Below are 13,142 nucleotides of genomic sequence, written 5' to 3'. Positions count from 1 at the left end.
ATGGCGATGAAGGGGGCATACATGTTACTCAAATCATGTTAAGATATTTAATTCAACAGCATGGCTGGCTCAGGAATTCTGGGAGTTGAAGTCCACAAGTCATAAAAGGAAGGGCCACCCCTGATCTAGATAAAGCCATTTCTTTCTGTTTTCCTTCTAATTAAAGAAAAAGATGAAGTTAAGCAGATAAACTACAATTGGCTGGATCTGCACTGCTTAGTGATGAGCCAACACAAAACAAGCCACGTTTTGTTTTGTGTAGCCCAAACAACATCCCAGCTGTTCTGCCCCCCTTTCCTTCACACACACGCAAAACCTCTTGTGCTTGGCGTGTGAGTCGCGTGGCCAGCCCCGGCACTCTGCTGCGAAGGAGACTTAATATTTGGGGAGAAAAAAAAAATCTATATTTAAGCAGAGTTAGGACTTTCCCCCGTTTCAGCTGCTCTTGTTTCTTGCAAAGCCCAGAAAGATAGCGTGCAAATGTTGTTTCAGACTTCCCCCACCCACTCCCTCCCCGGGGGTGGGGAAGTTGGGCAGATGGAGACCGCAGGCAGTCCTCAACTTACGACCACAACTGAGCCCAAAATTTCTGCCGCTGAACGAGACATTGGTTAAGTGAGATTTTCCCCATTTTACGACCTTTCTTGCCAGTTGTTAAGTAACAAGGTCGTTAAGTGAATCTTGACTTGGCTTGGCAGAAGGTCACAGAAGGTGATCACCTGACCCCAAGACACTGCAACCGTCGTAAATATGAGTCAGTGGCCAAGCATCCAGATTTTGAGGTCGTTAAGTGTGCAAAACAGTCGTAAGTCACTTTTTTCAGGACTGTTGTAGCTTTCAGCGGTCACTAAACAAACTGTCAAAGACTGCCTGTAGATGGAGCAGCATCCAGTGGGGCTAACCTGAACACTGTGGATGGGACAAAACACTGTCTGCCCCCATCCAGAGTGGCCAGTGGCCATCCATCTGATGTTGCAGTGAGGAGTTATTTAATTAAACATTAATTTATTATTGCCTTGCAACCATCTAATACCAGATCCTAAAAGCTGAGTTCTACATTCTCCAAAGCACCAGAGGAAAAGACAAGAAACAATGGGTGCAAACTAATCAAGGAGAGAAGCAACCTGGAACTAAGGAGAACCTTCCTAACAGTGAGGACAACTAACCAGTGGAACAGCTTGCCACCAGAAATCGTGGGCGCTTCATCCCTGGAGGTTTTTAAGAAGAGGCTAGACAGTCACTTGTCTGAGATGGTCTAGGTTCTCCTGCTTGAGCAGGGGGCTGGACTAGAAGACCTCCAAGGTCCCTTCCAGCTCTATTCTATTCTATGACGGAAGAGCAAGGAAATCACCCACTCCATTGGCCCGCATTCAAATGAAGGTGTTTTTCAACCTTGGCAACTTTCAGAGGATCTCCCTTCTGGCTCGCTTGAGTTGAAAAGTGGACGTCCACATCTCTCAGAGTTGACAAGATGGAGAAACATTGGACTCACTAAACCCAGCAGATAAAAGCTTGACGGCAAAAAGCTGAGGCTGAAGCAGATCCGTGGCTTCTCCAGAGTGCCCGATTCAGCCAAACCCAACGGAGATGCCTCCAGCTAGCTGGCCTTTCCTCCGAGGGGCAGCTCGGATGTGGCAAATGCTAACAAGCAGCTAACAAATCACAGCCTCCTTGCAGAAACAGCTCTTGGCCCACGGAAGCTGACCAGGGGGTGTGACTTGGCACAGGGTTGTCAATTCTTTTGAAATTAAACAGGAGTGAAATTCCACAGCCAGCTGTAGCATACCCCCTTCGGCTGGCTGGCCGGGCGGGAAGCTGTTGACATACTTTTCCCTGCACCAAATCTGGGCAGACCCAGGGAGGGCCTGGATTAAATTCTGGGGACAAAGCCCCAATTCTGGCCCTCCAAGCAAGGTCGGCTTGGGAGAGCTCATAACAAGCCAGTCGAAGGTGGAGACCCCATGGAGCCACTGGCGTTCTGTAAGGAAGTCGCCTAAATGTAAAGCAGCTTTAGGAATAGGCAAGAAGCCCAATCAGGGACTCGACCTACAAAATAATGGCTCAGCATCTGTTCCAACCAGACTGAGGGCCCTTGGAGCCTTCAGCCCAGGGACCAACTTGCTCATCAAGGAGGGTTTCCCCATGTCAACCCCAGATGACCCCGCCGGACCTTCAAGAACCAAGGGTTTAAGAAATGGGCCAAATCTTGCCCTAGGACAGTGATGGCGAACCTTTTAGAGACCGAGTGCCCAAACTGCGACCCAAAACCCACTTATGCATTGTCGGGTGCCGGGTGGGTGTGGCCCATTGGGTGGGCATGGCCCATTGGGTGGGCATGGGTGCAGTGGTAACAGACTGGGTGGGACTAAAAAGTTCAATCCATCAATTCCAACTTTGCAAGGTATTTTTTTTCCTGTGAGAAGTTGAAATTGACTAATTGAACCTTTTTTTTTTTTGTACACGGCGGCAGAGGCCTAAAGCGAAAAGGTTTTATAAAACCCAAGGCCTAGGACTGGGGCGACGGCGCGCATGCCCACAGAGAGGGCTCTGAGTGCCGCCTTTGGCACCCGTGCCATCGGTTCGCCACCACTGCCGTAGGATTTCAGGGTGTGCATCAAATAGGTGGGACTTCACCCAAGCCTGCCATCTCGGCATGGCTGCACAAAAGACTGGGGGTGGGTCAAATTATGGAACAAAACCGTCCCCTGGCACACACACACTGGGAAGGGTTGAGCAGGCAAGCGGGGGAATATTTTGGCATGCAGTCGCATGTGGCGCAAACGCTGCAGGAGAAGGAAAAAAACCGCAGCCACCGAGGTTCCCACCGAGTGGGTGGGCAGCCACACAGAGAGGGCCTTCCTCTGGGGAGGGTGAAGAGCACGTGACCTACATTTTTGGGAGAAGCTAGGGGGCTGAAGCCCCTCTTCCTCCTTCAAATAGCCTGGGAAGGGAAAGGGGGGGAAGCCAAAGATCAAATTAACACTTCATTAATAGGTGCAATCTAGGACAGCCTCGCCTTTTTTCTGGCCCTTGGGCAGCGCTTTTGACAAATGTCCCGTCCTGCATTTCTAAGATGCTCCTCCAAAGGGGGTGGAGGGGAGGGGAGGGGAGGGAGGGACAAATGGCCAATTAGCTCCCAAAAGTGAATACTTTGCAAGACAGCAGGCGCCAAATGGCTCTGCTGGAGGACACCCACTGGAGCAACCAACCAGGGACCCTCTTGTGGATTTCTCCATTCCTCCCTTTGCTACTCTCCTTCCTTTTTTCTTTTTTCTTCCTTTCTTCCTTCCTTCCCTAGCCCTTTTTAATTCTCTGCAGAAGAGAATTCTCTCTCTCTCTCTGTCTCCTCTTCCCTTCCCTTTTTCCTTCTTTCTTTCCTTCCTGCTCTCTTCTCTACTTCTTCTCCCCCACCGAGAACTTCACAGGACTTTCCTTCTTTCCTTCCCTCCTGCAAGGCAGGGGCAATGAATTTCACTTCCTTAATGAGGAAGGTAGGGACATAACGTAACATACAACCCCATGTAAAGTGGGGGCACAGTTGAAGGATGAAGGGGGTCATAGGAATCTTCCTAACTTTCTCAACCCACCAAATTGGATTATCCAATTGCTCCAGTATACAAGATCTCACGCCAATGTTAAGAGGTGCTCGGAAGTCCTACAAAACAGAACCGTGGCTCAGTTTGGTTTGGGGTGCCACCTACCAACAGGCCTGGCTTCAAGCCCTGTTGTTGTTGTTGTTGTTGTTGTTAGTTGCGAAGTCGTGTCCGACCCATCGCGACCCCATGGACAACGTTCCTCCAGGTCTTCCTGTCCTCTACCATCTTCTGGAGTTCCATTTAAGCCAGTGGTTCTCAACCTTTTTAATGCTGCGACCCCCAACCGGTCGTAAGTTGAGGACTACTCAACTGGTCATAAATTGAGGACTACTCAATTGGTGCAGCATCGTTTGCAGACTGGGACTTTTGGCGGGCTCAGCAGGGCAGAGACAGCCTGGACAATTCCTATTGCCTTTTGAAAGCCAATAGAATTAGACTCTATTCAAGAGAGACTATTCTATTGGCTTTCAAGAGCCAATAGAATAAAAGGGAGTAGCACAGCTAAGGAAAAGGGGGAAAAAATGGCAGACTGTGTTGTTTGGCAACCCCCATGAAATGGGGTCCCGACCCACAGGTTGAGAACCACTGATTTAAACTCACACCTATTGCTTTAGTGACTCCATCCAGCCACCTCATTCTCCGTCGTCCCCTTCTTCTCTTGCCCTCCATCCTTCCCAGCATTAGGCCCTTCTCCAGTGAGTCCTTCCTTCCTTCTGACAAAATGTGATCCATTGGAGAAGGAAATGGCAAACCACTCCAGTATCTTTGCCATGAAAACCCCATGGACAGTACCAAAAGGCAAACCCTGGGAATGCTGGCCAAAAGAACTGGGGACGAGGGGTGGGGAAGCCACAGTTCACAAGGAATATTTTCAGAATCTGCAAGACCCTCAGAAATGGCGCTCTGGGGGAAAACCAAGGCATCTGAAGCAAGGGAAGACGGCACGATAGGCGAGCGTGCAGAGCATGATCAAAAAGTCAATTTGGTGGCACAAGGGGGATTTTGCACGGGATTTTATGTGTGGCATGAAACACACCTAACGTCAACCACACCATCACAGCTGCCATCACGCCTTGTGTGTGCAGACAGCCCTGCTGCAACCAACTTGGCGTTTGCTCCGTTTATCTAGCTCACCCAGAAGAGGAAAAATCTGGAAAAGTCTTTCTGTAGAGAGCAGAAAACCAAGATCATGGCATCCGGCCCTCTCAATTCCTGGCAAATAGATGGGGAAGAAATGGAGGTAGATTTTATCTTTCTGGGCTCCAAGATCACCACAGATGGGGACTGCAGCCAAGAAATTAGAAGACGCTTGCTCCTGGGGAGGAAAGCTACGGCAGATCTAGACAGCATACTAAAAAGCAGAGACATCACCCTGCCAACAAAAGTATGTACAGTCAAGGTCATGGTTTTCCCAGTTGCAATGTATGGCTGTGAAAGTTGGACCATAAGAAAGGCTGAGCGTCAAAGAATTAAGGCCTTTGAACTATGGTGGTGGAGAAGACTCCTGCGAGTCCCCTGGACTGCAAGGCGATCAAACCGGTCAGTCCTAGAGGAGATCAACCCTGACTGCTCTTTAGAAGGCCAGATCCTGAAGTTGAAACTCAGGTACTTTGGCCACCTAATGAGAAGGAAGGACTCACAGGAGAAGAGCCTGATGCTGGGAAAGATGGAGGGCAAGAGAAGAAGGGGACGACAGAGAAGGAGGTGGCTGCATGGAGTCACTGAAACAGTAGGCGTGAGCTTAAATGGACTCCAGAAGATGGTAGAGGACAAGAAAACCTGGAGGAACGTTGTCGATGGGGTCGCGATGGGTTGGACACGACTTCGCAACTAACAACAAGAGAGCAGAATTCGGAAACTAGCCACCATCCAGCCATTCTCACAAGGCTCAAACCTTGAATGTTAAAGGGAAAAGCAAGCATAGGATTCCCTCCCCCATCCTGCCTAAATTAAAATTATCCGTTGTTCCCAGCTAGAGCTGCTAGGACGGACTCAACATGGCAGGATCCCAACAAAACTATTCTGGCTTCCTCAAGCCATTTCCACACCGCACCCATTTCCTGCCCACAGAGAGTCCAGTATTGCTCTTCGCCCCTCCCCCCTTTATTATTATTATTATTATTATTCCAAGTATTTCCATGGAAGTAAGGACAGGTTCAAGGCTGAGGAAAACCTTTGAGATGAAAGACTTCCGCTTCTTAAAGTCGTTAACAATGGATGCTGGAGTTGAATAACCGTGGGGCTCCGAGAGCTTGGGAAAGAAACTCTGGCGCTTGTGAACGGTCGAGTTCCAGGACAAGAAACTTTCAACTCAAGTTCCTTTTCCGCATCCTTCCTTCTGCCTGCCCCTCCTCAGAGAAGAGCACGGGCGGAGGGGAAAGAGGCTTTGGGGCCAGGCGGCCTCCTTTTCCGAGATGAGATCAAGTGCAAAAACGGAATTACTTTGCAGGAGACGGGGACGGGAGCCTCACCCCAGAATGCGCTGCGCAAGTAGCCATTCAGCAACCGCTGGACGATGCAATGGTGCTGGGAAAAAAAGCTGATTTATGACTGGTCCTTGCACTTATGACCAATGTAAGTTCCCAGTCATGTGATGCTTGGCAAACGGCGTGCATTTACTTACGATGGCCGCAGTACCTCAGGGTCAGCTGAGTGCTGCGTGTGACTTTCTCAAGGGGCTTCCAACAAGCGAAGTGAATGGGGCAAACCGGATTGCTCGCAGATAATTCAAGCAAAAACGGTCATAAAACCGGGCATGACACAATGACTGCCTTGATTAGGGGAAGGAAGGTCTGATCCCAGGGGCTACCTGGGCTTCTTCAAGCCAATTCTGGTGGAAGCTCGAATTCTGTGCCTCGCTGCCGCACAGCTGAGGGAGAGGCTGCTTTGGGTCAAGGCCACAGCAAAGAAACCCGGCTGGTGATGTGGGCTTCGGACTAGTTGCTGGTCTATCAGATTTGCTATAGGTAGACCCAAAAAAAAAAACATGGATTTTGCTCCCAGCAGCACCATGGGCTGCTAACTGGGCAAGCGGGAGCCTTCCTGGGAAAGTGGCATCAGACGGAAGTGTCTGCAGCAGGCCTAGAAAAATCAAATAAATCAGCCCCTTTTCATCCGTGTGGAGGGGGGGAGGGCGATCCCCAAAAGCAGCCCTGCCAAGGTTTAATTAGTATCTCTCCATGTAAGGAGACTCGATCCCAGAGAAACCTTTTCATCTGATCTGGGAAAACAGACCGAGCTCTCGAGAGCGAGGCCAACTTTTGCAAAGCTGCAGTTTACGTTCGTCACCACAAAAACCACACTTGGCAGAAGGCTGAAGCCACCAGCAGCGACAGGGGGGCCCCTGAACCAACATTTCCCACTCCCAATGTTAATTTTAATTATATCATATCGAATATAAAATGCAGGCACTCTGCTCTGTAAGCTCAAAAGCCTGAGCGGAGCCAGAAATCTCTGCAAGAATGATGTCATGCACTCAGCATTATGTGATGTGGGTCCGATCCACGCTTGCCAACAGCTCTCTTCCCCACCGCTGAGCAACCAGGCGCAAAACCAGCATTGAGATAGTAGTTCTTTTCATCTTTTTAGGCTAGAAGTGACAGACGTAACCAAATTTAGAGAAATGAGCTTCTAAGAGCACATGCCAGCTTTCATCCAACATCCCTGTTGACTTGACATCAATTTACCATTAACTTCACATCTCATCTCTGCTCCAGAGAGATGAGGAGAGATGAGGTGGAAAGTCTGCATCACCTCTCAACCTCCCATTTATCCCAACAACCGTGTAAGGTAGGTTGGGGGGGGAGAAGGAGAGGCTGTCATGGGTGACCCCAAGCAAAGTCAATGGCGGAAGCCAGAGTCAATCAAAATGGTGAGATTGCACAAATAAGGTCATAATATTGGATGCCTCTCTCTTAACGGCCAGATTGTTTAGGAATGGAAATTCTGGTCCCAACTGTAAGCTGGAGAAGCAAACGTGGATATTTGATCTGGGATCAGTTAGGGTTAATATTTGGAATGATTGGGGGATTGAAGCGGTGGTAAATTTTCTATGAGTTGATTACAATAGCAGTTTGTTTATAGAGAGTTTTGGAATTGGTTTTTCTCTTATTCCTGTTTATGGTTTTTATTATGCTTTTACAGAACATGTTCACTATTTTTGTTTTCACCCTTAACCATTTTGTTCCTGACCGGCTGATAATTTGTAAGTAGATTTAGTAGTTTAACAATTTGAAATTCTTTTGGCCTGTTTCGCAAGGGGGGGGGGGTGTAAACCAACATTTCTGTATTATATTAATCAGCATTCAACCTTTCTGAATTATACTAATCAGCATCATATACTAGGTGTAGTATATGTGTTAGGCTTTTTTAAAGACATTGTTGTTAATGTCTTTTTTGTTGTGTTTTTTTTTTGGTTTTATTTTTTAAAAAATATTTTAGTGTTTTGTATTTGAATCTTCTTCGAACAAACTCAAATTTTCTGGGGAAAAAAAGAGACTCCCTGTAAAGTTGAATCCCTTTCTCGGCACTTTAATCCAACTTTTCATCCCAACCCCAGACGGTCCCTCTCTCTTTTTCCCTCTCCCTCTCTCATTGTGCTCCATCTGATTTCCTCTGGGCCAGATTTACAAGCTTTACATGTGACTATCAACCTTTGTTGCTCAAGCTTGCAGCACAAGAGGAGCCCGCCACAAAAACTATAACTCACCCTTACCCAGCACACGTGGAAGGCGGCAGTAGAGACGGCTGATGCCAACGGCACTGGCAAGTCGACGAACAAAACTTGGTTTATGCGAGAAAGTTCCCCCCCTTCTGACTGGCTCTTGGGGGGGGGGGATCAGTGGCAGTTGCAGCAGCAGCAGCAGCCCCCCCTTCCCTTGGCAGAGAACACCCACATCTGTCCGGCTCCCCATTCAATTCCATCTGTCCACCCCATGTAAATTGGGGAAGACAAACGAGTCTTTGAGGCAAGAGAAGAATGACCAGAAAATGGGGGGGGGGAGAATAAATAAATGGGGTCTGGGGTAAGACCGAATCAGGCATTCTGGGAACGCTCCCGAGATTAGTCACAAAGCATTCATCTGCCCGTCTTAACAATAGCCGCTGAATTTTGACCGAATCCCAGCTGTCACTCTTGGAATGAAAGAAAACAAGATTGAGAGAGCCCAGGGTAGATTGGCTTCGAGGGGCAAAAATCCAGACACACATTTTTATAGGCGTGCACGGTGCCTGCGTGCATGTGTGTACCTACGGATGTATGTAGTGGCATGCATTCATCAGCATCTCGCCTTTGTCTGTTAAATGGCTCCCAAGCTGATTAATTTGCTGGAGGGTTCTCCTAAGGGAATGCAAAGCGTCGAAAAGGAGAAAAATCAAAGAACGGGGGGCTGACTCCCCCCTTCACCTCTTCCCCACACACCATTGGGATCAGAAGCGCCACAGCATCACCACAGGCCAGCTTTCTCGTGGGCAAACCTCAATGCGCCAAGGACTTATTTCTCTGACTGATTTCTACCCCACCTTTTCTTCGGGAACACAACAGGGTCTATGACAGTGACGGTGAACCTTTTAGAGACTGCCCCCCGCCCCATCCCGCCCGCTGGGTCACCCACCACCTCCACGGCCCGCCACAGATCACCCAGGCAGCCCAGCAGCGCCATGGCGGCCATGCCCTCCGCCCGTGCCCCGCAGCATCATCTGTGCGCGATGGGGCGCAAGGGCGGAGTCTTGTTCCCGCTGCCCGGCTACCATGTCCTTGGCTGCGCTGCTTCGTGTGGGCCGCGCCCGGGGGTGACTCTCCTCCGGGGGGGGCTGCTAGTGAGGAGGGTGTCGTGGGAGAAGGCAGGGCTGGGGCAACGGTGCACGTGCCCAGAGAGCGCTCCAAGTGCCGCCTCTGGCACGCGCGCCACAGGTTCGCCACCACTGGTCTATGATAAGTCGCTGCGGCAGCCAACTTGCGACAGAACAGCTCAGTTTGGCAACTCACCCCGGGACATTTTGCTGTGGGACAAGAGTTACACTACTGTCAAAGAAACGGTGGAATAGAATTATTAAAGAAAAAAATGCAAAAGGAGGGAGGGACAGAATGAAACGTGAACGACAAAAATTAAAATATTTTTTTATCGCGGTGTGGAGAGGATGGATAAATTTTGTACAGAATAAATATGGGAGTAGAAAGTATTATTTAGCTTTTGAATAACTTAAAGTTTAAAGTGGGAATTATTTATATTGTTATTTATGTTTTTGTTTGAAATTTTTTTGTGTGCGTATTTGAGTTAAAGTATTTTAGGGATTTTACTATTTGTATAGTTGGATAAGCTTAGTTAGAATTTGTTTGTTTATTTTTTTTTTAACCCTGTAATCAGCCTCTGGGAAGTAAGGGGAGGGAGGGTTAGGGTGGGGGGGAGGGAGGGTTAGGGTGGGGGGGAGGGGGGGCATATTGTATCGTATTAAAAATTTGTATAAAACTTTTCAATAAAAAAAATAAAATATTTTTTTATTTATTTTAAATAATTAAACCGAATTGTTAAACTGTCCCGCGGCGAGTTGCCTGCAGTGAGTTGTCGCCTTCCGGCACAACATGCTACAAACGGTGCTCCCCCTTCCATTTTTCCCCCTGTAACAACCACCCTGTGGGATGGGTAGCTAAGTCACACAATGGTTTCCCATGATTGACAACAGCCTCAAGGCAGGCTTACCCTGGTTGTAGTTCTCCCCAGCCATAATGCCCACTTGATTCTTGATTTGGTTCCATTTAATTCCAATTTAGTTAACTTGTACTGAACTTGTCTAGATTGGAACTGGGCAGGCAACGTTCATATTTCTTCAACCGAAAAGTCAAAGAGACCAGAGCGAGCTGAATTTTTCATCCATCCACTTGGGATAGCGTTGGTTTTTGACCCAAAGGCAGCCGATACCCGTTATAGAGTCAGCTAAGAAAGCAAAAGCTTGCAAAATCCCCCGAGGGCACCAAATTATGAAATGTCTGGCTTCTACATCCTGCTCTACGATATTCCCTTAATGCAGTGGTTCTCAACCTTTTTAATGCCGCGACCCCCAACCGGTCATAAGTCGAGGACTACTCAACCGGTCGTAAGTCAAGGACTACTCAACTGGTGCAGCACCGTTTGCAGAATGGGGCTTTGGGCGGGCTCAGCAGGGCAGAGACAGCCTGGACAATTCCTACTGGCTTTTGAAAGCCAATAGAATTAGACTCTATTCAAGAGAGTCTATTCTATTGGTTTTCAAAAGCCAATAGAATAAAAGGGAGTAGCACAGCTAAGGAAAAGGGGAAAAAAATGGCGGACTGCGTTAATGGTCATTCGACCCCAAATGGGGTCCTGACCCACAGGTTGAGAACCACTGCCTTAATGCAGTGTTTCCCAAACTTGACAATTTTAAGGCATGAGGACTTCAACTCCCAGAATTCCACAGCCAGCAACGCTGGCTGTGGAATTCAGGGAGTTGAAGTCCACATGCCTTAAAATTGTCAAGTTTGGGAAACACTGCCTTAAGGCATCACAATTTGTAGATAGGATTGGATTGGAACAGCCTTCCCCAACCTGGTGCTCTCCAGCTGTGGTGCGAGCACCCAGGTTTGTTAACCTGAGGAGATGCAACCCTGTGGTGTCTGGAAGGAACCAATTCTGGAGCCACCAGATTACAGACGGCATTCTGGTTCACGCGGATAATGTTCCAGTTGATTCCTCAACAAGTGATCTAATCAACAGCGGAACCGCATATACGTCCATGTCCTCTTTTGGTAAAGCAGCATTTGCTAGAAGGAGCCCAAGAGACTTTGTCCAGGCGCATGGATATAAGCAAGCTCTCAGTCGCTGTATCTGTATCTCCCTCATAAAATGGAGGAAAATCCCCAGGCCCTGGGCACCAAAACTCTATAAAACTGTCTCCGTGTTCTTTCAAATAGCCTCTTTCATCCACCTTCAGCTTCCAAACCTAGCCTTCTTCAGTCTCCCCACAAAGGGAAAAGGGGGGTCTGGGTCACTTCTATCTCAAGGCCAATCTAACAGAATAACGGAAGGGACCTTGGAGGTCTTCTAGTCAAGCCCCTTCCTCAAGCAGGAGACCCTTTACCATTTCAGACAGGTGGCTGCCCATTCTTTTCTTAAAAGCCTCCAACTCCTGGAGACAGGCAGTTCCACTGGTGAATTGTTCTCACTGTCAGGAAATTTCTCCTTAGTTTCTAGGTTGCTTCTCTCCTTGATTAGTTTCCACCCGTTGCTTCTTGTCCTGCCTTCACGGGCTTTGGAGAATAGCTTGACTGCCTCTTCTTTGGAGCAGCCCCTGAGATATTGGAAGACTGCTATCATGTCCCCCCTCGTCCTTCTCTTCATTAAACTAGACATGCCCAATTCCAGCAAGCGTTCCTTATATGCTTTAGCCTCCAGTCCCCTAAACCTTTCTTGCTCTTTTCTGCACTCTTTCCAGAGTCTCTAAACCTATCTTCAACCTAATCATCTTTCTTGCTCTTTTCTGCACTCTTTCCAGAGTCTCTAAACCTATCTTCAACCATCTAGTACAGAAGAGGGAAAGATACCAAAACGTTTGTCAACTCCTTGAAGAACGGCCCAGCTTTTTACTCTGAGCCATAAAGTGGGCTTCCTTCTATTCCTACAACTACCTGGTGTATGTTTGTTCTCGTTAGGGATTGGCATAAACAAAACCCTGCAGTGTGTTTTCAGGCCCAAAACAAAGCAGATCCATGCCAAATAGGAATATCCTCCTTCGGTTGAGACAAAATTCAAAAGGCCTGTGTTCTTTTCTTTGGAAAAAAAAAAAAAAAGAAAAACTTTCTTGTGTCCCAAGCTTGGAACACTACAAACAAACAAACAAACAAAAACATCTCAGGGTTGAAATCTTTTGCACGCTTTCACTCCCCGTGCTCATAAAAAAAAACAGCAACAACAAGCTGGTACTCACAGACACGCTCCTGTTCCATTTTGATAGGTCTCACACTTCCCTCCGTTCAAGCAGGATTCGGAAGGCTGGGTACATCGCAAACCTGCAAGAAGAGAACACGGGTGATTTGATGGCCCTGGTGACGCTCATCTGCAGGAAGGGAAGATGTCAAGAGAGGCACACAGTCCATGTAGGAACCACTGCGGCCTTGCCCCACTTCATGGGCTCCGAGGTGCCGGGCTTCCCCTCCCCAAACACTGAGCTAAGCTAGCATGGGGTTAATGGCTGATGCTCTGGGAACACACATCCGGTTGGGAAAAGTTAAAGTTAAACGACAGAGTTAGGGTGTTAAGTCATCTTTACAGATGCAGCATTTCAGTGCTTTTGTACCAAACTTTGGATTTCAGGGACCCGAATTCCTTTCAAGCAACACGGCCCATTATATGCAAAGCCATGCAAGCCATTCACATGGCCATCGATGCAAATAACCTGAATGTGAAGTCAATGAACATTGAAGTTTAGCAGGCATCCCTCCACCAAAATCGTAGAAGATTTATTGTACATATTCAAGTGGCCTCAAAAATGCAGTATTTCTTCTCTCCCCCCCACCAACTGATTAGCCACCTA

The 13,142-nt window shown here is 48.0% G+C and overlaps 2 protein-coding genes across 3 annotated transcripts in view; one reads left to right on the top strand and one right to left on the bottom strand.

The window, feature by feature from the left end:
- LOC120317510 (zinc finger protein 501-like) overlaps positions 1 to 13,142 on the top strand; it is a 661,069-nt gene that overhangs the window by 224,055 nt on the left and 423,872 nt on the right. The window lies entirely within an intron of this gene.
- The window catches only part of NOTCH1 (notch receptor 1), a 103,966-nt gene that overhangs the window by 82,366 nt on the left and 8,458 nt on the right, over positions 1 to 13,142 (bottom strand). For both annotated transcript variants that reach the window (XM_039364155.1, XM_039364156.1), the window contains exon 2: positions 12,537 to 12,618. In XM_039364155.1, coding sequence (XP_039220089.1) covers positions 12,537 to 12,618 — 82 coding nt within the window. The remainder of the gene's footprint in view (positions 1 to 12,536; positions 12,619 to 13,142) is intronic.

Source organism: Crotalus tigris, unplaced genomic scaffold (genome assembly GCF_016545835.1).
Source record: "Crotalus tigris isolate CLP2741 ecotype Arizona unplaced genomic scaffold, ASM1654583v1 scf7180000019692.1526454, whole genome shotgun sequence".
NCBI lineage: Eukaryota > Metazoa > Chordata > Lepidosauria > Squamata > Viperidae > Crotalus > Crotalus tigris.
The sequence above is the reverse complement of the archived record's forward strand: the minus strand, read 5'-3'. Positions and strand labels throughout refer to the sequence as shown.